General features: G+C 37.8%; 1 protein-coding gene across 4 annotated transcripts; it reads right to left on the bottom strand.

Moving 5' to 3' along the window:
* Positions 1-729: 729 nt before the first annotated feature.
* Positions 730-22,690, bottom strand: MPHOSPH8 (M-phase phosphoprotein 8). Of its 4 annotated transcripts, XM_070942849.1 has the most exons (15): positions 22,428-22,690; positions 20,687-20,842; positions 16,751-17,869; positions 15,229-15,328; positions 12,557-12,781; positions 11,384-11,509; positions 11,214-11,302; positions 10,426-10,566; positions 7,860-7,946; positions 6,640-6,794; positions 5,182-5,336; positions 4,297-4,424; positions 2,467-2,523; positions 1,855-1,938; positions 730-1,516 (listed from the first exon to the last, which is right to left on the bottom strand). In XM_070942849.1, exons 1-15 carry the CDS (start codon positions 22,638-22,640, stop codon positions 1,475-1,477), a joined length of 2,877 nt encoding a protein of 958 aa, XP_070798950.1. In that variant the 5' UTR covers positions 22,641-22,690; the 3' UTR covers positions 730-1,474. The 4 variants fall into 4 exon arrangements, with proteins under 4 accessions (XP_070798950.1, XP_070798951.1, XP_070798953.1 ...); XM_070942850.1 differs by lacking the exon at positions 2,467-2,523 and having other exon boundaries at positions 22,428-22,689; XM_070942851.1 differs by lacking the exons at positions 730-1,516; positions 4,297-4,424 and having other exon boundaries at positions 1,859-1,938; positions 22,428-22,689.
* Between the last annotated feature and the right edge of the window lie 707 nt (positions 22,691-23,397).

Raw genomic sequence — 23,397 nt, forward strand, 5'->3', positions numbered from 1 at the left:
GTAGGTTATATTTCCTTGCATTTCCAGAGTGGAAGAACCCTCTGTATGTATTTGTTGATAGTCACAAATACTATTTTATATCCATCGGTGGTGGAGAGCAGAGATTTGAAGACCATCTTTACAGTTTATTTTTGTAACGTTGAATCAGGCCCATCTATTTCAAGGTATCAAATATTTCATTCTATGACTTCTTTTCAAAGGCAGGGATGGCCAAGTGGGATCAGCATAAAGAAATGATGGGAAAGCTCAAGAAACTTCAGTTTTAAAAGCAACTGTCTTAGATTTCTACAAATTAGTCAAAAACTTTCAAGTGCACTATAATCAATTACAACTATTACAGAGCATGTATATTTTATATTGTATTCATAGTGCTTAAAGGGACACCATGAAATCTGCATTGTTTTATTTCCAGTCATCAGCTCCTAAAAAAAGGAATGGTGGCTGTAGTATCAGCATTAGATAGCATAAAGAAAATATTACCCCACAGATACATCCAGTGATATTTGGGCAGAATGAGGGAATATTGCCATAAGAGAAGGAATTTTTGCAAAATCTTTCCTCTGTATTACCTTAAGAGAAGTTGATGTGCCCAATGCCGACCTTAACGTTTGCATTGCCATTTAGCAGGTTAAAATTAAATATACTAGTATTTAATTTACCATTACTCTTTCTATAAGCTATTTTAATGCTGTGACACTAAAAATGAATAGCAGAAGATGTAAGCTGAAGTTTGACTAACAAAACTTTAATTTTTACATCCAAATAGGATTTATGCACATCTTACATTTTTATCTCAGAACCAATATAGATTAGATCAGGGCAATAGTTTAATCATTTGGGGAGCATTGCATGGCTGGAGTTCAACATAAATCTATAAATATAATCTGCCTTAAAAAAAATATCCCAAATGTATCTGAAAAACTATTTTCTCCTGTACCTATTAAACCTAAAGAATAAAACACTACCCATTATTTCATTACCATATCTCTTGGTACAAATTTTGTTCATATGTTCTAAATGATCCATCCTAAATTTCTCTTATATTAAACTTCTGCTCAGATAAATTAGTCACAGAAGTTCTTTATTAAGTTCTTTTTTTATAACAGCAATAGAAATTTATAGCTGGTTTTTTTTTATATAAACTTAAATATAAACATCAAAATCAGGGCAAAATGTGAGCATTAATACACAACCAAGATACTTGCTCTTAAAAACTATCATTCCACATTGTGGAAATGTTACGCTGAGCCTTACAAGTTGAATTACAGTCATTGACACAAATACAGCTACGTAGCTCTACAAAATAAATCTCTCACAATGTTTTAAAGCAGTGTATTTGCTACTTAATGGGAAGTTTCACATGTAAATAGCATTCAAACAAAATGAAGTGAGATTAAACAACACTGAATGCACCAGGAATTCCATACTTCTTGAGACTCGAATGAGGAAGAGAGTCCAATAAAATTGCATCAAGTCACTGTAATTGCACTCTATAGGCAGCTATCAGCAGCTTAACCTGTAAGGGACAAAAAGTCACAAAATCTTTCCATATCAATGTATGAAATACATGACACACAGCATAGTAGGTTCTAAATAAATTCACACAGTATAACGGTATCTCATAAACTAGAGCGTTTCATATGTTCAATATATTTTAGAGGCATGTTTTTACACATTTTCATGTGAAAAGACATTTTAGAAAAGCCATGGGATATGTTTTTATATCTTTACTAGTGCTTTATAAATTGTCAGAATATGGATTACACTAGGCATTTCCTAACAGTAGGCTCAAAATTGCCTTTGGGGAACTTCTATATATTCATTCGAATAATGCCCTTCATTTGCTGTTCTCACCTTTGCTGTTGGGACTTCTGCTAAACGTATGAAGAGCTTGTTAAGGCCTTGAATAGGACTGAAGGAATAAATAAAGTGACTATCCTAAAATAAAGAGGAAAAAGAAATGATTCCACTTCATAGATGTAACATCTCTCACAAGCCAGGCAAAATATAACCCCCCCCCCAAAAAAATATCTTTTAATGCATTTTAACTCTTGTTCACCAATCAAGCCTGTTATCGATTTGCATGGCAAAAAAACCTAATGCCAACCATAAAAGCTACAGCACAACTAAAAACACATGCAGCTTCTAGGAGGCAGATATAAAGAAAAAAGAAAAAAAAAAGAACAGGAAATGAAACAGAAATCTTGAAATTAAACAAGTTGTTTTTTAAAACACTAATCTATATGAACTTTGGACATAATCCAGCAAGCCTTGCCTTAGTATTTTTAATCACTGGAAACCAACTTAAGATGGTTGGAAGTGCCCAAAAGTAGGCAAGAGGTTTGGCATGGGCAGAGACAAGTAGAGGAAACGGATGTGTAACGCCTAGTAAAATAAGGCAGGGAGAGCATATGGCTGGATAAGATTGGCATGAATGCCCTAACAGATATTAGCCTAGCCACTCACCTGTAAGATCCGCTGAGTAAGCTGCTCTGTCTGGCCAGGATGGCAGGCTCTGTTGGGCTGGGAGGGAGGGGAAAGGATGAGATGAAGGCAAAGGGTACCTCTCTACTCTCTACTCGGAGCCAAATAACAGGTACCAGCAGCACCTTCAAGTACTGTCTGAAGGCAGAATATTCTTTTGATTGTTTCTCTCTTATCTTTCATCAACAGATCACTTGCAAAGCTTCTAAAGCAGGAGTGGGCAATCTCTCCCACACCACCCTTGGTTGCAGGCCATATTGTAGGTGGGATTGAAGCAAGCAGTAGGCAGGGCCAGAGCCAAAAGGGAATGGCAATGGGAATACCCATGTGCTCTCTGACCACTCTCCTCCTTCAGACACCTCCCTCCTCCTCTCTGACTCCCAATTGCAGGGTGGGACAGATAGAACTCTCTTACACAGAGATTCTGAAATTAGGCCAAAGGCAGTGCAAAATTGGCCCAAGAGCTACAGTTTGCCCATCCCTGCTCTAAGTGTATTCTGTCTCTCCCACACACACGTACATAGCATATTTTAACTATACAGTGCTAAATAAAACTGCCATCTACTATCACACTAGCTTCTCTGAAAGATCTACAGTCTCTATATGTATTTTAGAGCAGGGGTCTCCAACCTTGGCAACTTTAAGACTTGTGGACTTCAACTCCCAGAGTTCATCAGCCAGCAAAGCAAAGCTGGCTGAGGAACTCTGGGAATTGAAGTCCACAAGTCTTAAAGTTGCCAAGGTTGCAGACCCCTGTTTTAGAGGGTTTTTTTTTTAATAGGAAGGAAACATTTACTTGGTATTGCATACCAAATTCCATTCCTTTCTCACAGAAAGATAAGTTCAGCTACTAGGCAAAAAAATAAAGTGAATCTACCTTATATCAAAAAAATAAGGTAAAAAACTAGTAAATCTAGTTTAGCCAATTAAAGAACATGCAAATTTTCATATATGTTAAAAATCGTTACTAGCTGACTATTAAACTACCTTAAATGAGAATGAGAAGGGAAGCAATGACAAAGCCTGATGTTGGAAAGCAAAGAGCTACAGTTTATAGCCTTAAAATGAAATCTAGGAATTATGTAACAAAGTTATGTAACAGCCTGTTATGTGCAAAAAAAGTAGCAAGGAATGCTGGGACAACCACAAATAATTGCTGTATAAAAAAAGATTGAATCTATGTGATGGGCATATGTGCACAAATTATGCTTGTTTGGTATTTGCTGGGTGGGGAGAAAAAGAGCTACTGAGTATGCTTAGTGCACCGGTCAATAATATTTACCAAAAATGTAGATACAACTATATATTTAAAACAATAAGCACAATTGTTTAACTAATGATTCTCCATATCCCACTCTAAAATTGTTTTAGGTCCTAAACAAAGAAAGATGTACTATATAAATAGGGGGATTGATGCATTTGTCTTGGAATGATAAAAGTTCACAGCTAAAAATGTAAACTGTTGCCTTTAGTGGGCCCATAAATGTAGATATAACCATTTTAAGATACACATGAAATAAACCATGTTTCAACTATTTATAGATCTATATATGCAAACAGTAGACAGGCAAATCTTTCACAACAAATAGGAGATATCAAGGATTGAAACTGAGAATATTTGTGTGCAAAATATGAACTCATAAGATTTTCCAAATTTTCAAAAACCTGAAGATATTCCCCATAATACAAGATTAAGTTTAAAATGAGTCTTGATTCCTCTGTTAAAAGGATGAATTGTTAACTCTTAGAAATAAAAAAAAACCATACATCTCTAAAGATGATATAAGTAACCAAAGCGATGAAAAAAATTACCAAAAACACAGGCAGCTGGAATTTGTCATTCAAAACCACAGCTTGCACACTGCATGGTCCACAAAGCCGAGCAATGATATCATTCCCCAAAAAGTTTGCGTGGAAAATGAATAAAAGAATCCCAGACCCTGTGGAAAAACAATGAACACTCATTTCGAGAGCATACAAGAAAAAAGAACTGCCATCTCTCTATGAAAAAGTGATTAACCAATTATAAACTAGTTTCTAATACACAAATAGATGGCAGCTTGAATTATACCTTGAATATTAAAAAGTAGCTCTACAGATTGTATTTCATAGTTCTTAAGCCATGTAACTGCAAATCAGATCCCTTCTTTCATAACTAATGCCCAAGTCTGATTCAGAAAGGTAGTCTGGAAAGTAAATGCTTAAAGTAACATGAATTGATTTGGGACTCTTAAAGATTAATTTCTTTTTACATTTTGTACGTAGGATTATTAAATAAAGAACTCATTAATATAAAATTCTAATGCAAAGTATTGTTAAATAAAATCAGATATTTTAACTTTGGAAAATCCAATTTTTAGGATTATAATTCTGAAAAAATTCTTACCTGTTTTTTCTCTCATAACCCAATTTCTATTCACTTGGAAGATTCAGATTAATTTAACACCACTATTAAATACACTATATTGTCTCTCTCTCTTTCTCAAAAAAATAATAAATCTCTAAGCAATACAACCTGTCAATCTCAATACTTTATTTTTTTTTAAAAATGCTACCTATTATCATTAGCGTATTATTTTACTTTCACGTGTTTTATTTAAATATCCCAACTGTCTGATAGCCATAAGGTAGATATCACACTCTTAAATATCTGGATTTTCATTTCACTGTTTGATCAAACTTGTCTCCAAATACAACCTTCAGGCACGTTCTGTGGGGCCTTATAGGTGAATTCTGAAGAATAATCTGGTCCCTCACAAAGCAGATGACATGCAATATCAAATATTGGTTCCATCAAACTAAGACGGGCTTCAAAGTATTCCCTGATGGTCTCTTCTGCCACTCGAGTTAGCCTAAAATCAAGCAAAATTAGAATTTGTAATTGTTGTACTAGATAACGGGTCATAGTTTATCCTCAATGAATAATATTTTGTCAGTTGATGACCTCCTTATAGTCACAGAGCACCCAAAAATATCAATAAATAGAAAGAACAAAGCAGGTCAGAAGCCCTCCCACCCACCTTTCAGACTGCTAGAGCCATTACTGTAAATCCAATCTACTTCTGGATTCAGTATTTAGAACTGAATTACATTTATTTCCCAAAACTCTAAAGCCTCCGCCCTCAAAGGGATGAAATTGAGACTTTTTATAAGCTAAGTCCTTTTCTTTCATTTACCTCTTATAAAAATATTAAGTATAAATGAACAAAAGCAATGAGCAATTAAAGATGGCTAGAAAAATAACTTCAATAAAAGTCTCTGTCTCAAACAGTCCCACTAAATCATTTTTAAAGAATCTTTTCTGCATAATAGCTTCTTCTGTATACAGCAGATAAGCAAAGTTCTCTTCTTCCACCATATTTCTCTTAGGTTTTTTTTTCCATATAAAATCCCATTCTTCCCCTTTGTTTTCCAAAAACTGAATATACCGGTATCTTAATCATATCATGATACCCTGCCCACTGAGATTCTGGATTTAAACTACCAAAGCTGAATTCCACAGGGAATGCATGGATGGAGTTAGTTTTCTTTTTAGATATTGTTAATGTGATATTTTTATTGTATTCTGGATGGTTTGGCTGATATAATTGTATTTTAATTTTGTAAATTGCCAATACTCATTGCAACATGTAAATATATTAATCACTATATACTAATTAAATCAAGATTATAAAAAATTAAACAGGCTTTATAAAAAAAAAGTTATTCATATAAAAGAGCAATGCCTGGATAAAACTTTCTTTTATTAAAAATTCAACTAAAATAGTTTATTACATATTTATTATTACTTGTTTATAAGACGACTTGTAAATATCTATTCATTCAAAAGAAAAAAGTACTGAAGCAAATAAAAAAAAAAAATAACTTTAGGATTTTCCGAATTTGAAATGTAATCCAAGTTTTGGCTTGCATAAAACAATGTTAAAAATCCTTCAAACTTGAAGAGGCCTAAAAATCCCTCACAGACTGAAGTTATTAATAAAAGCAATATCTTCCTAAAAGCTAACAGGCAGGAAAATAAGCATGTAAGGAATCATCTAACTAAGCGTTATATTAAAAGAACTTTAAAAAATACAATCTTCCAATAAAAAAATCTGACATCAATGTTTCCCAATTCACTAAGGAAATTGAATCACCTCCAATGAAAGGACTTACATAGCCAGGTGACTCCTGAGGAGTTCGGATACCGATAAATTATTACACTGTTTCGCAAAGTGAAGAGCATTGCTCTGATGCTTTGATAAAACATTGCAATCAGCTCCATTTTCAATCATAAGACGGACGATATCATAATTTCCTCTCTTACAAGCCTGCATGTGAGAGTTTACCAAGAGATATTATGAAAAGGCAGTTAAAACATATGCATATTTTGGGGTAGATGCTAGTAGCACTGGATTTCATAGATTTACTGGGTTCTGTAGTGCTGGAAATAATTCAGCAGCTATAGTAATACAAAATGCAGTGGCCTAGGGACAAATGGATACATCCTGATATACTTGGGCAAACCCTTTGCTCTAGGACAGCGATGGCGAAACTTTTTGGCACTGTGCCGGCACCCATAATGCAATGCATTATGCATTTGCGCATGCGTGCAGGACCCCCCATTCTCCCCCTGCGCATGAACGGCGCACTGCACATGCGCATCTCTGAACATGCCCCCCCTTTTCCAAGAGGGCTGGCATTCCTCTTACTGGAGGACAACTAGGTACCGGCCCATTCCCTGGTGAGACAGCTGTTCCCCGGCCAGCGCATGGCGCTGCCAAGATGGCGGGGCCAAGAGCGCTGCCAGGGAAGCTTGCCTAGGCTCCTTCCCGCTGGGAGCCGCCGTTCCCTGGCTGATGGCCGCTCTCTCGGCGAGTGAGGCAAGCTGGCCAGCGCACTGGAACCCGGAAGAGCAACAGGCGACGGCTCTGCGTGCCACTTCCAGCACGCATGCCATAGGTTCGCCAACACGGCTCTAGCTGGTTGCTAGTTGGCTCCTGGGTGTGCTACAATATGCTGGTTGTCTCCTTGAAAGGCCCTACATATTTCCAGACCAGGTTTACTAAGGGACCATCTTCTCCAACATTCATCTGTCCATACAGGATCAATTCCCTGAGGTCTGAGCTTAAGTTAATAAACATTAACTCAGCGCAACAATCAAGTCCATAATCTTCAACACATAAATGTTTTCATAACATTACAGTTCATTAGCATATTTGTTTTATTCCCAAATATGAACTTGTACTTATGAATTAGCATTTATTTAATTTGTGACTGAATTAAATTTTTGACTAACGTTTTAGAATTTTTAAAGAAAATAACTTGTCTAGATGAAAATAATATATCCAAATTTACCATTGTTTTTCAAGTTTACTCAAGATAACAAAAAATACCTTCATTAGTGCAGTTTCGCCATTCTTTTGCTGCACATTCACATATGCACCAGCTTCCAAGAGAAGGGCTACAGTAGTTAGATTGTTCTACAAAAACAAAATGATTCACACATGAATATTCTGAACCTAAGAGAACTGAAAATAATGAATCAAAGATCTATACAAAGGTTTATTATACTAACCTCTCTAATGAAGAATTCTCATTTTACTCAAAGAACATAGTTTAGGGTTAGACATTACATATTAAATATATATCTATATATCTATCTATATCTATATCTATATCTATATCTATATCTATATCTATCTATCTATCTATCTATCTATCTATCTATCTATCTATCTATCTATCTATCTATCTATCATCTATCTATCTATCTATCTATCTATCTATCTATCTATCTATCTATCTATCTATATTTGCATTTTCTTTCAAAGCGGAACTCAAAATAACCAGCAATTCCTTTCCTATTTGTAAAAAGTACCCCTTTCTTTGCAGCAATGCTCTCTAGATCAGGGGTCCCACTACCAGGCCATGGTCTATTCAGAAGTGGGCCACACGAGTGGCTGGCCAGCGTGTATGCAGCTCAACTTGCACAAGCAGCGGACCGATGGGCATTTGGGCATGTTGGTCTGCATGCACATGTGTGCCTGCCAGCCAGCCAGCCACTTGTGCATCCTAGTTCTCTTCTCCTCCCCCCTCCCCCAAAGCAGTGCAAAGCTGCAAATTTTGAGGACCGCGGACTAGATTGTTTATCACCAGAACTACAGGTAGGCATCAACTTAGGAACACAATTGGGACCAGAATTTTGATTGCTAAGCAAAGCCAACACATGACTGCACATAATTTTATGACCATTTTTATTGTGGTTAAGCGAATCACCATTGCTGTTAAGTGAATCACATGATTGTTAAGTGAACCCAGCTCCCCCAAATTATGTTTCATGTCTGAAACTGGCTGGTTGAAAATTATGATCTCATTATCGCAAGTGGTAAATGTGATCTGGTTGCCAAGCCTCACGAATTGTGATCATGTGACTGCAAGGGTGGTTCAATGGCCATAAAAGATCATAAATCTCCTTTTCTGAGGTCACTGTAACTTTGAACTGTTGTTAAATTATCAGTCATTAATCAAGGACTACTTGTACTACAAATAATTAGATTCTAACAATCATTTCATTTTAAAAAAAATTTTTTCCTAAAAAAAATAAACAAATGTGCAAATATTAGAATCAGCAATGCTAGGAATAAGCATGATTTGTGCAGAATGTATTTTAAATAATACAAAATAGTAGCTGGCAAAAAAAAAATACTGATCAACTATGCTAAAGTAAATGTTGGCTGAAAAAGATCAAATCTCTATCCCCCTGCTCTTATAGGTAAATCCACTTCTATTTTCTATACAATGTTGGTTAATGATTTCAAGATGAATAGAACACTGTCACTTAATGAAACTCTGAGGCTAGATGTAGAAGATCCCAGATTTAATCTCAAGCTTCTTATTCACGTCTACTTGCACTTGTAAAAAATGTCTGAAAATGGAGAGGGAGCTGCACAGTATAGAAAGGTATGATTATTTATCTATATTTCACACTTCTTAATGTTATGATTTAGTACAAGGTAGCATGGTAGTACTTTTTTGATAAAGTGATCAAATTTAAGAAAAGTAAGAACAATTAATCAATGGAATGGTTTGCCTTCAGAAGTTGTGGGTGCTCTATCACTGGAGGTTTTTAAGAAGAGATTGGACAATCACTTGTCTGAAATGGGATAAAGTCTGCTGCTTGAGGAGGGGGTTGGACTAGAAGTCCTTCAAGGTTCCTTCCAATTCTGTTAATGTTGTTAAAAAGGTAAATATTGCAGAAAGTATACAACATAATAGTAAAACTATCACGGAATGTGCCGCCAAGCAACAACACATACAAGACTACCCAATCACTATACGCTACACATACAAATTACTTTCAGTTCCTTCAAAGCAGATTTATGCCACTCATTTCAAGAATTTCTGCTTACAGCTATAATTAAATCCCCTATGAATTGTTGCTAGCCTGTTTTAATTTCTCTCTCGATCACTACATGTAAGAAACATGCTACATATTTGCATGACTCTTTAAATAGTATTATGTCTTGAAGCAAGGTAATATTCTTGAGAACACCTATGAGTTTGGCATACTATGGAAAAGCAGTAGAAAAAAGAGATCAACGGTAGAGTTGAACCAATAATCTAAGCCAGGAGTGTCAAACTCAATTTCATTGAGGGTCGCATCAGGGTTGTGCTTGACTTGGGGGGCCGGGGTGGGCATGGCCGTGCATGGCCAGCTCAATGTCACTTGTGTCAGGGGTGCCTGTGGTGGCCCGAGCACTCTGCCAGCGAAAACTGGCTCCCGAGCTCTGTTTTCAGCTGCAACAGCCTCCTGCAACCCTGTGCCAGCAGAGGCACTGCGGGCCAGTCCTTCACTGTTTCCAAGGTGGCCCCGCGGGTCAGATCTTCCCCAAAAGCCAAGTTCAACTAGCATAATTTTAGAAGAAAGAATAAACATAAAAAAGGCAGCAGGAAACAGACCTTTTCAGCTGCATGAATCAATGCAGTTGTGCCATTCTTTTGTTTGCAATTAACTTTAGCTCCTTTCCGGATAAGAAGTCGAAGAATGTCGTCGTGACCGCTTGCAGAAGCCAGCATCACCAGAGTCATTCCACTAGAATCCTGCAACAGTGATTTATAATGGTCGGTTACCAATAAAAATACGTTCCTAAAGAAGTAACCTTGATTATTGAAGAACAGATGTACAACATGGTTACTACAAAGGTAACAGCAAATTAACTGTGCTGAATCTGAAGAAAACTTCTAACTACAGTATTCTGCTGTTAGGTAAATTGACTACATACCGCATACTCACAAGCATTACACAAGTAAAAAAACCCTATATTTTCTATATATTCCTGAATTCAGAAGAGATATTTTGTGCGGTGTTAAGAGTGAACAGAAAAAACTTTGCTTGGATAATATTTATCATTTTTGATATGTCAATTTTTCTGATATGCTAAAATGTATTTTTAAATAAAAATACGCTGGCTGATTACAGTGGAATAATTTTTCAGGTGAGTAATATTTTTTTATTAATACAACAGATACACAAATTTGTTAAAGTAATAAATTGTGAAGCAGTCATACCGACGTAAAGGCTACTCTATGCAGTATAAATACAAATAGATTTGTGTTCTAGAAATCATAATCTAAACATTATGAAACACATTATCTGTGATCCAGTATCTTTAAATAGTATACTTCAGAAGATTAAATTCCTATTGTATGATTATATAAAATAAATAATGTACTCTATTGAAACATACCTCCTGATCGAGATTATATTCTTCGTTTGAATTAAGTGCCATCTTTACCATAGTATAGTTCCCATTTTTAACAGCATCTCGCAGCTGAACTGGAAAAGAAACATTCAACAGGAATTAATATGTTTAAGAAATGGAGATATGCAGCTGTTCAGTCTCTGCGTGTTACTCACCTGATGATATCACATCATTTGTCAGGGGCTCTTCATCTTCTCCATCAAGATGTTTCTGAAAGTCCTCTAGTGATAGCCATTCTAACTGCATGTCCATACCTAAACTCATGGTCTGTTGCTTTGTATCTATCATGTTTGGATTTTTAGAAGAAAAGAAAAAAAGTTAAATCGTCCCATCATCAAATCAATTATCTCTGCAGACATCCTTCCTTCTCACTACTGGTGTACAAGAACCACTCTGAATTTTGAGGGCAGAATAGCTATTTCAAACCATCCGAAAATTTGAATCTGACATATATCCTAAGTGATTGAAATAGATCATAAGCCACTTGTTTTGTACTCAAAAACATTTTGTTCTGAAAAACAAAAACAGTTCTGAATTCGAAATGAAGTGTTTTAAAGATTCTGCTTATTATCTCTGTAAATTCAATTATAAAATTAACAGTATTTGAATCCTCTGTGAAATAAATATAGTTCAAACATGCTAGAGTCAGATTTAGTGATAAATCAATGTATACTGTATTTCCTAATGGACATGTTTATTTTCGGATATACTTGGATGTATATATTTATTGATCATAACATTTTTGGCACTACTGATCCAGGATTGAGATGTTTTATGCCTTCCTCCATAATCTCAAAACATTGCATTTATCATTAATCAAGTTACACGATTCAGTAAGAAATTCTAAAAGAATTGTTGTTGTCTCCTAAGTTGTTGTTGTTGTCTCCTAAGTAAACCTTTTCTCAACATAAAGGCCTATAGAAGATTTTCATTTCTCTAAGGCAGCAGTTGCCATCTTGGCGGACTGGCAGAGGCAGGGAGAGAGGATGGTTTTGTGTGCCCGCACCGTTTTCATAAATGCAGCTTCGCAGACATGTGCACTCACCCATCCCTTCTGCAGCCCGGTTCCCAATAGGCTGTGGCCCAGCACTGGGCTATGGTCAGGGGGTTGGGGACCCCTGTTCTAGGGAACATTTGACTTACAAGCAATACTTAATGCAATGGAGAGTGGATGCTGAGCTTTCAAGAATTAAATAGATAAAGGATTCTTCAAAGGTCACTTTAAGGCCATTATGCTGAATCCCTTACCTATTTGTGGATAGCTGAATATAGCCATATATAGCCATCTGAAATGAGCTTTTGTCCTCAGTGGCACATAGTTAACTTACCAGAAGTGTCCTCAGAAGTTATTTCGTGGTCACCTTCTGCTGCAATGTATGCCCAAGTATCGGTCTCATCTCTGCTGCTCCTGCCATGCTTATCTTTTAATCTAAATTCATCTGTGGATCTAGACTCATGTGCTGACTCCTCTTTTTTTCGACTGTCCAAATACTCATTTTTTTCTTCTGAAGAGATGCTAAACACATCAAACGCACTCCTGACCTCTTTCAAATCTAGAACAAAACAAATCATTATTTTGTGGGCTTTATAGCAAGAGTGGGATATAATGATTACTTTTAAGGTTAATATAATACAATTTCTCTGTAAAAGTGGGAATCACCTTTTTTTACAATATGCATCTACAAAAGCCTTGCAGAGGCAAGGGAATTTTAAGTTTTTGAAAGGCCTTCACAATGATTACTTAGCACTGGAAAAATCTAGCAAAACATCACCTTACAGATTTTTAATAGGAACATTTGTTACAGCCTGTTTACAGGTTCACTTTTTAAGCAAGGGGGATAATTTTGTTCTGCTGATTTTAAATAAATTGCTATATGTGTTGTTGATTCACAGGATAAATCCCTCCCACATTGTAAGCACCTTCAGTCTGCCTACTTTAAGGAGAACTAAGCCATCCAGTCTGATCAGCTCAAAGAGGCATACTTAAAATTCACCACCAACTAGTAAGACTAGTCCAGTGTTTCTCAACCTTGGAAGCTTGAAGATGGGTGGACTTCAACTCCCAGAATCCCCCAGCCAGCAGCGCTGGCTGGGGGATTCTGGGAGTTGAAGTCCACCCATCTTCAAGCTTCCAAGGTTGAGAAACACTGGACTAGGAGGAGGAAAAGGGCAGAAAGAGAATGCTTCTTTCTGTGACATGCCTCTGTGCATGAAGCCCTTGTTTCTGGAGAGCTGAAAGGCACGTTCCCGTATTTCATTCAGAAAAGCAATCAAAGTAAAAGTTTTTCATATGCTCTATAGTATTTGAAGTGTTCTACTGATGCTTTGGTGTCAGCATACAAGTCCGTGCCTTAGAATATTTTAAACCATTTCTAGATGATTTAATTCTTCAAATCACTGCCTGGATAGGTTTAATTATAAAACTTTAACATCTCAAATACATTACTTGAAAAGATGTTTTCATCAGGCTAACATCATAATCAATTTTTCAGCCTACTAGGAACTGGAATTGAAATACCATGCAACAATTTTACTAAGTTTAAGCAGTTTAGAATATTAGACAAGAATATCCTGCATAAATCAAGATTTAAACTTATATAACAGGAGAGGTGAAAGCAGATTTATCTACATGGATTTATGCCCAAAACAGCATTTACATATTATAGCAATTAAATTAAGATGTAACTCATCTCTATGTGAACAGATGTTTAACTGTTCACAAGGTACAGAAACAAATTTATCAGTTTAATGTGAGCATCATACTATATTTTAGTGGGCAACATTTAAAAGTCAAATTCATGCAGCGATCCCTACTACAGTATTTTTCGGAGTATAAAATGCACCTACCTTTTTTGGTGAGGAAAAGAAGAAAAAGAAATCACCCTCTGCCTCTAAGCAATTTTGCCTCGTTGCAGCAAACAGCCTGCTTTACTTTCATTTTCAGCATAGCTTGATTAGCACAAGGGAAAAAAAAATCTGCTCCAGCAATTTACCTCTTTGCAGCAAGCATGTAAATCAAATAAAAAAAAAAAAAAACAGCAGAGCCCTGCGGAAAACAGGTGAGAGCAAATCAGCTGAGAGTCAGGAGGCCAATCCAATCAACTTGTGCTAATTAGGCTATGCTGAAGCTGAAAGGAGCTGTTTTTTTTCTTGCTGTTTGCTTGCAAGGAGGTAACTGCTGCAAGGCAGAGGCCAAAGAGTAGGGGCCAATGGGTGGGCGGGGTTACATTCGGTGTATAAGACGCATCTAAATTTTCACCCCCTTTTAGGGGGGAAAAGGGTGCGTTTTATACTCTAAAAAATACGGTACTTCTTTTCTATCAGTAACATTCACAGAATCTTTTTCATTCAACATGGTCTTCTGAACCATGTTGTGAAGCATTTGTAATGTAATACCCCATAAGAGCTCTCGCTTGCTCCCCTACATTTGAATTCAACCCATGAGAATCAAACATTAGTGCCAAATATGGCTAATGGTAATCATGACAAAAAAAATAATCTGTCATCTTTGGAAGCCATATTAGGCTGAAAGTTTCCATGCTGCCACCTTCTCATGTGTGGGAAAGAAGAAGAGGGGATTTAGTAGAGGGGTTGTTAGTAGATATAATAGCATTCTTCCTGTTGGTTAAGGTCAGGCTGATCTTGCATCTGGAGAAGGAGTGGTCGGAGTGATGTCTCGAGATGGGACGGCTGGTCATTGGAGCATGTGATTGTCTGAGGAGTGAGGTGATGGTTTTGGGGGTTTTGATTTACTGAGGGAAAACCCGGACCTCTCAGATTCGGGTTTTCTCAGATGTGCCAGTTTACCTATTCTAATAAATAGAATTTTGAAAAATGCTTGCTTCAGAGTTTTACTTGGAGTTGCGGGGGGGGGGGGGGGTTCTGGAACACTGACACCATCAGGTTTTCAACAATAGTACATATTGTGCCATAAAGACTGAAGCAAGTTTACACTGGCATTCCCAAAAAATTGTTTTATAATTTATTATTTCAACCTTACTTTTAGACGGCCTTTGCTCTTTTCTGTTTTTTTCTTCCTTTTCAGAGTCTAATTTCTTATGGAGTTTTTCTTTTATTTCACTTTTTTTGGTTTCCTTTTCCTAGAAGTGAAAAATAAACATAAACAAGAGTGTTCTGGATGTAGATGGCAACAAAAGCTAACACAACTTAATATATAAACTTGTTCTTCTGTTCAATTTATTACAAAAGTATTAAGACTTGGCATTAATTAAAGCAGAGCAAAACATAGTGAAACTAATAGCCAGCCAGTTACAGAGCAAAGCTATAAATGCATCGACATAAGGGCAATATAAATCACACTAAAATGAATGTGAAGTCCAGGACACTTTGGGCACATACATATTTCACTGGATTTTGTCTAAAGTACTTTCAGTTCTATAACAAACCAGACAACCTGTGACCCAATGGGTCATCAGTTCAGAGATATTTCCTTATCTAAACAGAATGACCACAGGTGGGCAACCCCCTCCCCCCCAAAGAAACAGTGGGAGCAGGAGCAACTTCCAAATCGGCTTCTTCATTTCCTTCCTTTTTCCTCCCACTCTCCCTCCCCCTCCATGGCTGCTACTGGGGGTTGGAGGGAGAGAATGGGTGCACAAGTGGCTGGCATGAATGAATAAGAACTGAGGGAGGCTACGCAGGTTGGTAGGCTTACCCAAGCAACTTGCAATCTTCCTTGTCAGCTTCCCCATTGATTTTCTCCCCACAAGCAAAGACTTTGCTAATGGGAAGGGGGTAGGAAGGCTCAGCAACCGAAGTCCACTTTCAAGTTCTTACCAGTTTCCCCAGTAACTTCTGAGCAGCTTGTCAGGGACTGATGAAAATGAGGTTCACATGACTGTGGGGATGCTGAAGCACTACCACTCCCCCAAATTTCATATTCATGGGGATCAAGGGTCACAGCTTATTATTAAAATAGCCCATTTAAGTTACCTTGGTTCAGTAATTGCTGCCCTATGTCTTCCAATTTCACCCAACTGATGGTTACAGACAGGAGAGTTCTAGTAGTATATAATCAATGGATTTCATAAAAAATGTTAACTTACTCACAGGTAAATCACACAAGCTAGTAATTCAACCCTTTTACGCATAAAGGATAAAATAGTAGGTTAATGCAGATTTAGCCCTTAGATAACACTTTACTCGAGTAAGATAGCAGAATAATTTCAACCAAGTCTTACACAGCAAGTCTGATTATCTTGCATTAATCAAATTGCTTTGAGATTATTTACATAATCTGGGGAGTGGAAATAGTATAATATGGCAGCATACACAGAACAGATAGGAAATTTAGGTGCTATTTTAATTTAAACTGCCTCAAAATGATTTATTTTGACTCTTAAAAACACTAAAAGTTGGGAAAAAAGATGAATTGAAATGCCTAGAAAAGAAAAGAAAAAATGAAGTTGCTGGTACACATGATTAAATGAAGATTGAGGGGGAGGGGGGGAAACAAGCTCTGGTAAATAAATCCTAATTCTGTGTCATCCAATACTGATTACCTTAGGTAAAATGCTTCTTTCCTTTGGGATTTCTTCAACATTCAGCTCAATTTTGGGGAGATTTTTCTTGGCAACCATGCTCCCTCCTTTACTGCATTCCATGTCCATGATAAATTTTTCAAAAAGATTCTGCCCCAGAGAATGCTGAGAAGGCTTTTCCTTTATTTTCTCCTCATCACTTCTCCAATTTATATTCTTTGCTTTGCTTTCAGGAGTGGTTGCCTTTTGAAGCACATTCCCACCGTAAGATTGGACTGGTTTTGCCTCTTTGCTTTTCCATTTCGTGTTACTGCTCCCCTCTGCGCCTGTATCATTGGGCCTGCATCCTCGTTCATCAACCGACGATTTCAAAGGCTTCTGTGCTGGAGCAGATATAAATGGCCTCTTATTTTCGAGCTCAGGAGCAGCTTTTGTTGTCTCTGGAGTCTTCTGCTTTTTCTGGGAGCTCTTCTTCTCCAAATGTTTATCTACTTTTCTGTTTTCGTCTAACTCCGCAGACTTTTTGCGTTTCTTTTTCTTCTTTTTAACCCTTATTTCAGAACTGTCATCTGTGCTTGAAGTACTACTAGGCTGGTGAACTGAAAACTCTTCTACCCAGTGTTTGCCAGAAGGCATCTTACGTTTTCCCTCACTGCTATCAGAGTCTAAATCTTCACTTTCGAAATCTGCAGCTTGAGAAAAAGAATCATCTTGCATGCTAGATTCACCGTCTAAATGATTAATACTGTGTCTCCCCTTTTGCATATGCTTATTTTCTTTGCTCTCCTCTTTCATTTTTTTCTTTCCATCTTTCCATTCTTTTTTTTTACTGTTATCTTTTACATCCTCTCGCCTTTGTTTTTTGGAATCTTTAACTTCTTCCTTTGACTCCGAAGTCCTTTTCTTTGGTTTTGAATCCGAAGCCAGACTGTCAGAAGAATTTTCACATTCTAGAAATGGTTTTTCTTTAACTTTGCCCAGTTTATGTTTTTTCTTGTGTATTTCATCTTGGTTTTTATCTTCTTTGTCTTTAGATTTTTTCTTTTTCTTCTTTGGTGATCGGTCCCCTTTTGTATCACTTTGCCAATCGCTATCTGCTTCAGAATCTGCTTCAAAAAGATCATCATTTAAAGGCATTTTCTACAAAAGGGAGAAAAAGAAGGGACACTTAAAAACATTGAATATAGAATAAAGAATAGGATCGGATAGGACAGGATAGCATAGGATCTTACAGTAACATTAGTGTATTCAAAAATGGTTTCAAATTTGATCTTTATATAGAGGAAGATAAAAACAAGGATCTGAGATCAAATTATCTATTTTCTCCAAGATTTTATTTAAAAACTTTTTTCTTTTGACCAATCATATTCACATTTTTGAAGGCTTCCTTCATTTTATAAATGAGGGAAGTTATCATTCAATTAACTCAAGTGAAAAGTCCAAATTACATCCATCTGTTGATATTAGACTTTTTGGACTGCAACACTAATATTTTTGCACAACAACATAAATATCACATTTAAAATTACCAATATTAAAAATCAAAAGTATAAGAAAAAAGAGCAATTAAATCATTTCAAGTCCACAATTGCAGCGTATTAAAAATAGGCACAAAGTTATTTTCTTAATTAGAAGCAGTTTGGAATGCATTATACCAGGGGTGTCAAACTCAATTTCATTGAGGGCCGCATCAGGGTTGTGTTTGACCTTGGGAGGAGGGTGTGTGTGGCCAGGTTGGGCGGGGCCAGCTCAACGTCACTCATGTCAGGCGTGCCTGTGGTGGCCCGAGTGCTCTGCCAGAGAAAATGGAAGCGGCCCTCCCGAGCTCCGCTTTCACTGGCAGAGGGTTCCAGGAGGCTGTCACAGCCAAAAATGGAACGGGGGAGAGGGGGGCAGAGGCACTGCGGGCCAGTCCTTCGCTGGTTCCAGGGCAGCCCCGCGGGCCAGGTCTAAGCGCCCCGCGGGCCAGATCTGACCCGCAGGCCTTGAGTTTGACACCCCTGCATTATACCTTTCTAAAGGAAAATAGCACATAGGGGACACCAGCAAAAAGCTCTGCATCAACCAGGGTCTCTATAGCCCTTTCAGTGTGTGAGTAGGCAGGCATTTAAATATATAGGCTGCCCCTTAAGCAGTTTGATTCCGAACAATAAAGACAGTTCAAAATCAGCATCAGCATTTTAAACTAGGTCTGAAAACCAAAGCAGCCAAAGTATAAAATTGATATAACATTGCTAGAATATGTAGTAAGCTGATAAGATTTCAATTATGGAGTCCTTGATGCTCTCTGAGTTAGGTTGTTTGCTTGTATAGGTTTACTACCTGATTAGGTGATATCATCCTTGCTAGTGAGTATGAGATTTGCTCTCTTTTTATGTACAACACAATTCAAACCCTGCCAGTGTTGTGGCAGTGTGGGTTTTTTTCCTTAGTAGTTCCTTGATTAGGATATTGTTTTCTGTTTTATTTCTATTAATTTGCCTTTTAGTGTGTTGTTTTAAATGAATAAATCCAATCCAATCCTCTTTATAATGATTGGATTTTCTTCAGTACACAGAAGAAAATCTGTAGATTAAATGAAGGACAAAATAAATCAAGATGACTTGATTTTCCTTTTCACATGTCCAAGGAAATTATGTCTGAAATGTTGTCTGAATCCCAATGAGACCAATGTAATTTAACAGATTAACGTCTAGAATTTAAGGTAGCCTGAGTAATTTTTGCATTAATGAAAATCATTTTTACCAATTTAATTTTGTAAAATTTTGGTTCCAATAGAAATATTTTTACAACCAATATCATACAGAATACAAATTCAAATTCATCATTTTAAGACAGCCTTTTTCGTAAACATTGTAAACTGGTAATGCCAGTTTTTAAAAGAAAATATATTTTTAAAATGCTTTAAGATCAAAGCTGACATACAAATCCTCGCTTAACAATGGTAATTAGGTGCAGAATTTCAGTTAGATTTAGAATAACTTGTCACTTTGAATATACACAAATTGGCATACATTAAATTTCGTTGCATACAGCTCTCAAAGGGTCACCACCTCCTATATACACTAAACATGACAAAACAAATAAATAAATACAAAATTATGCATATACCCACATATATTATATGACATGGAGAAATAACACAGTCTTGTTGCTAAGCAACGTGATTATAAAGCACAATGTCATATAAGTGCAAAATTTAATGATGCCAATCCTGGCAGTCCCAATTTCCATCATTAAGCGAGAATTGTAGGTTGTTATACAAGGACCTCATATGCCTGGAATTTGTGATTTCCTGCCAGTTACCAAGCGAAATCAATGAGGAAGCTCGCAGGAAATCACAAGTCTTGGTTATGACAAGTTTTTTCCTTAGGAAGCTCACAAGCAGGTAGCAGGCAAGGAAGTTCAACCAAGTGGAGATGGGGGGGAACTGCAACGTGGAGGGAATGCAGCAAGGCCAGGGGATGCACAGCATAGTGGGGCAGTAGTAGTAGTAGTGCAGCAAGGCTAGGAGGTGCAGAGTGCAAATGCAGTGAGGCAATGGGCAATTGGCGTAAATACAGAATACTGACTTTGCTTGTGGAAGATAGCAGAGAAGATTGCAAACAGTGATCCCATAACTATGGGATGCTGCAACCATCTAAATGCAAGCCAGTTGCCAACTACCTGGGTCATTCCCTGGGATGGCTACAACTTCAACGACTGGTTCTAAATACCACTCCTTCAGCACCATCATGACTGTGAACGGTTACTGAACAAGTGATTTGTAAATGAGGATTATCCAGCCGGTATGAGATATACTTCAGAAGAAAAAAAAACACAACACAATAGGGAAAGAAGAGCTTCAAGGATGAGCGGGTTGGTGGTGATGGTGATGAAACTTTGCAAAGTCTGGGATCCGTGATTAGGAAAAATAGGTTGAAAGAAATGGAGTGAATGGTCCGAAACCAAACATACCTGTATCTCTTTTTTAACAGGCTTAGATTTATTATCCAGCATTTTCCTTCGAAACTCAAGAAGAACTTCTTTACAGTCTTTTAAATGTTCCTCAGGTTCCCATGTATCATCATCTGGTGCATAGCCTTTCCACCGTACTTTGTATTTCACTTCTCCCTGACAGAAGAAAAATAGTTATATATGTGCATAATAACCATGACATCCCATTGAGAAGAATAAAGAATAATAAATTAGTAGAAGGTCGCAATGAACACATGGCTTTATTCAGGTCCCTTCCCTGAAATTTTGCCATTTAAGTTGGATCTTGGAAGCCTGCCTTTTTCCATGGCTGCCCCTATCTTATGAAACATCCTTCCCTCAATGATCCAGCAGTCCCCCACCCCTTTAGACTTTTGGATGGCCATCAAGTTCTGGCTTTTTACTCCAATGATAGGATAAAGTAAGGATGTTTGGAGTTGATTGTGAGGTATCCCAAGAGAATGACTAAAGAACTGGGTTTTGATTTGGTTTTATGATTTTTATAGTTCTGAATTTTATTGTTGTTGAAACTTGCCCAAATTGTATTTTAAGGTGGATGTCCAGATAAATATTTTAATTAATTAACCCTGGTAATGGAGAGGGAAATGGTTAAAAAGTGAATAGCAAACAAAATATTTAACAACAGAAAAATATTCCATACTAGAGAGTGGTACACTTTTGGTGAAAGTTTTGAATTCAGAGTGGCTCAAGTTAAACATAATCCAACCCTCTGTTTAGGCAGGAAACTCTACACCACTTCAGACAAATGGTTATCCAACATCTTCTTTAAAACTTTCAGTTGTTGGAGCATTCACAACTTCTGGAGGCAAATTATTCCACTGATTAATTGTTCTAACTGTCAGGAAATTAATTCTAAGTTGTTTCTCTCCTTGATTAATTTCCACCCATTGCTTCTTGTCCTGCCCTCAGATGCTTTGGAGAATAACTTGACTCCCTCTTCTTTGTGGCAACTCCTGAGATATTGGAACACTGCTATCATGTCTCCCCTAGTCCTTCTTTTCATTAAACTAGACATACCCAGTTCCTACAACCGTTCTTCATATATTTTTGCCTCCAGTCCCCTAATCATCTTTGTTGCTCTTCTCTGCACGCTTTCTAGAGTCTTCACATGCTTTTTACATCGGGGCGACCAAAACTGAATGCAATATTCCAAGTGTGGCCTTACCAAGGCATTATAAAGTGGTATTAACACTTCGACTTTCCTCTTCTTCTTCTTTTTTTTTTTTTGCAACTTTCCTCTCTTTTGGGGGGAGAAAGCCGTCTCCCGAATTTAGAATTAGAAAGCCAAGTCAGCTGCAAGAAGTTCCCGCGTTTCCTTCATTATTGTATTAGCTACAGAAAGAGAGAGAGAGAGAGAGAGAGAGAGAGAGAGAGAGAGAGAGAGAGAAACCGAGGCGGGAAACGACAGGAAAGCCTTTTTCTTTCCTCATGGTATTCTCTCTCTTTCTCTCCCGGCTCGCCCCGGAGCCTTCTTGTCCCTCTCTCTTCGCCTCTCCCTCTTATGGGTCTTTGCATAAAAAATAATTTGAGCCGAGTCATTTTGTGTTTCAGATGAGAATTCTGGTTGACTTGTTCTGTGATTCGTTAATTTGCTTTCTTGGCTGTTTATATATATATATATGGGAAATATATATATATATATATCCTGCAGCCATGAACTCCGCTCTGCCTTTACAAAACCCGCCCCTCACACCGGACTTACATCTTCCGTTTTCATATCCAAGATCTTCTCCACCTCGTAGACGTTGCTCTCCTCCTCGTCCTCGCTCTCGCCGCCGCCGGTTCCTCCACCGGCACCCGCTGTCACGGTCGCCGTCCCCGAATCCATTCCGCTTTCTCCCGCTCGGCCGTCCGCCAGCGGTTTCGCCGCCATCACCCCTTCTTGTTCTTTAGCCCCGCTCACGGCCGCCGCCATGTTGGGGGCGAATCTTTAATGACAACATCTCCCTTCCCCTCCCCGCGCGTGGAGGCAGCTGAAGGCCCCGATAGGTTGCTGAGAGAGCGGCGCTTGGCCTTCTCTACAAATCACCTCCCCGCGATGCCGGTGAGGTTAGCGGGACGGCCGCCAATCAGAGCAAAGGGTCGGAAACGAGCGTCGCAACCTAAGAGCGGAGAGCAGCCAATCAGAAAACGTGACGGGAAAAGAGGCGGGGCAAGCCACCTTGGAGTTTTGCATGAAGCGCCCGTGGGCTCTTTCGGCAGTTTTTTTTTTTTAAATCCCGATCTAGTTTATAGCCTGTGATTTCTATCCGAGTAGCGAGTCTGGATTTTTCCAGATCTGCTGCAACACACAAGAACGGCATGCCTTGAATTTTCGGTTGCTGAGGGCTTTACGGCACACTTTTTTCCCCAGGGGAATTTCCCACTTATACAGGTAGTCCTTGACTTGCAACAGTTCGTTTAGTGACTGTTCAAGGTTAAAACGGCGCTGAAAAAAAGTGACTTAGGACCGTTTTCTAGAGTTACCACCTTTGTGCCATCCCCATGATCATGTGATCAAAATTCAGAAGCTTGGCAACTGCTTCATATTTATGACGGTTGCAGTGTCCTAATCACTTTTTGCCACCAAAAAGATAAGCAAAGTCAATAGGGAAGCCAGATTCACTTAACAACCGGGTTGCTAACTAATCAACTGCAAAAAAGCTGGTAAAATGGGGCAACTTCAGAAATGT

Source organism: Pituophis catenifer, unplaced genomic scaffold, assembly GCF_029215685.1.
Source record: "Pituophis catenifer annectens isolate HBS135680 unplaced genomic scaffold, rPitCat1.0.hap2 SCAF_4, whole genome shotgun sequence".
NCBI classification, from domain to species: domain Eukaryota; kingdom Metazoa; phylum Chordata; class Lepidosauria; order Squamata; family Colubridae; genus Pituophis; species Pituophis catenifer.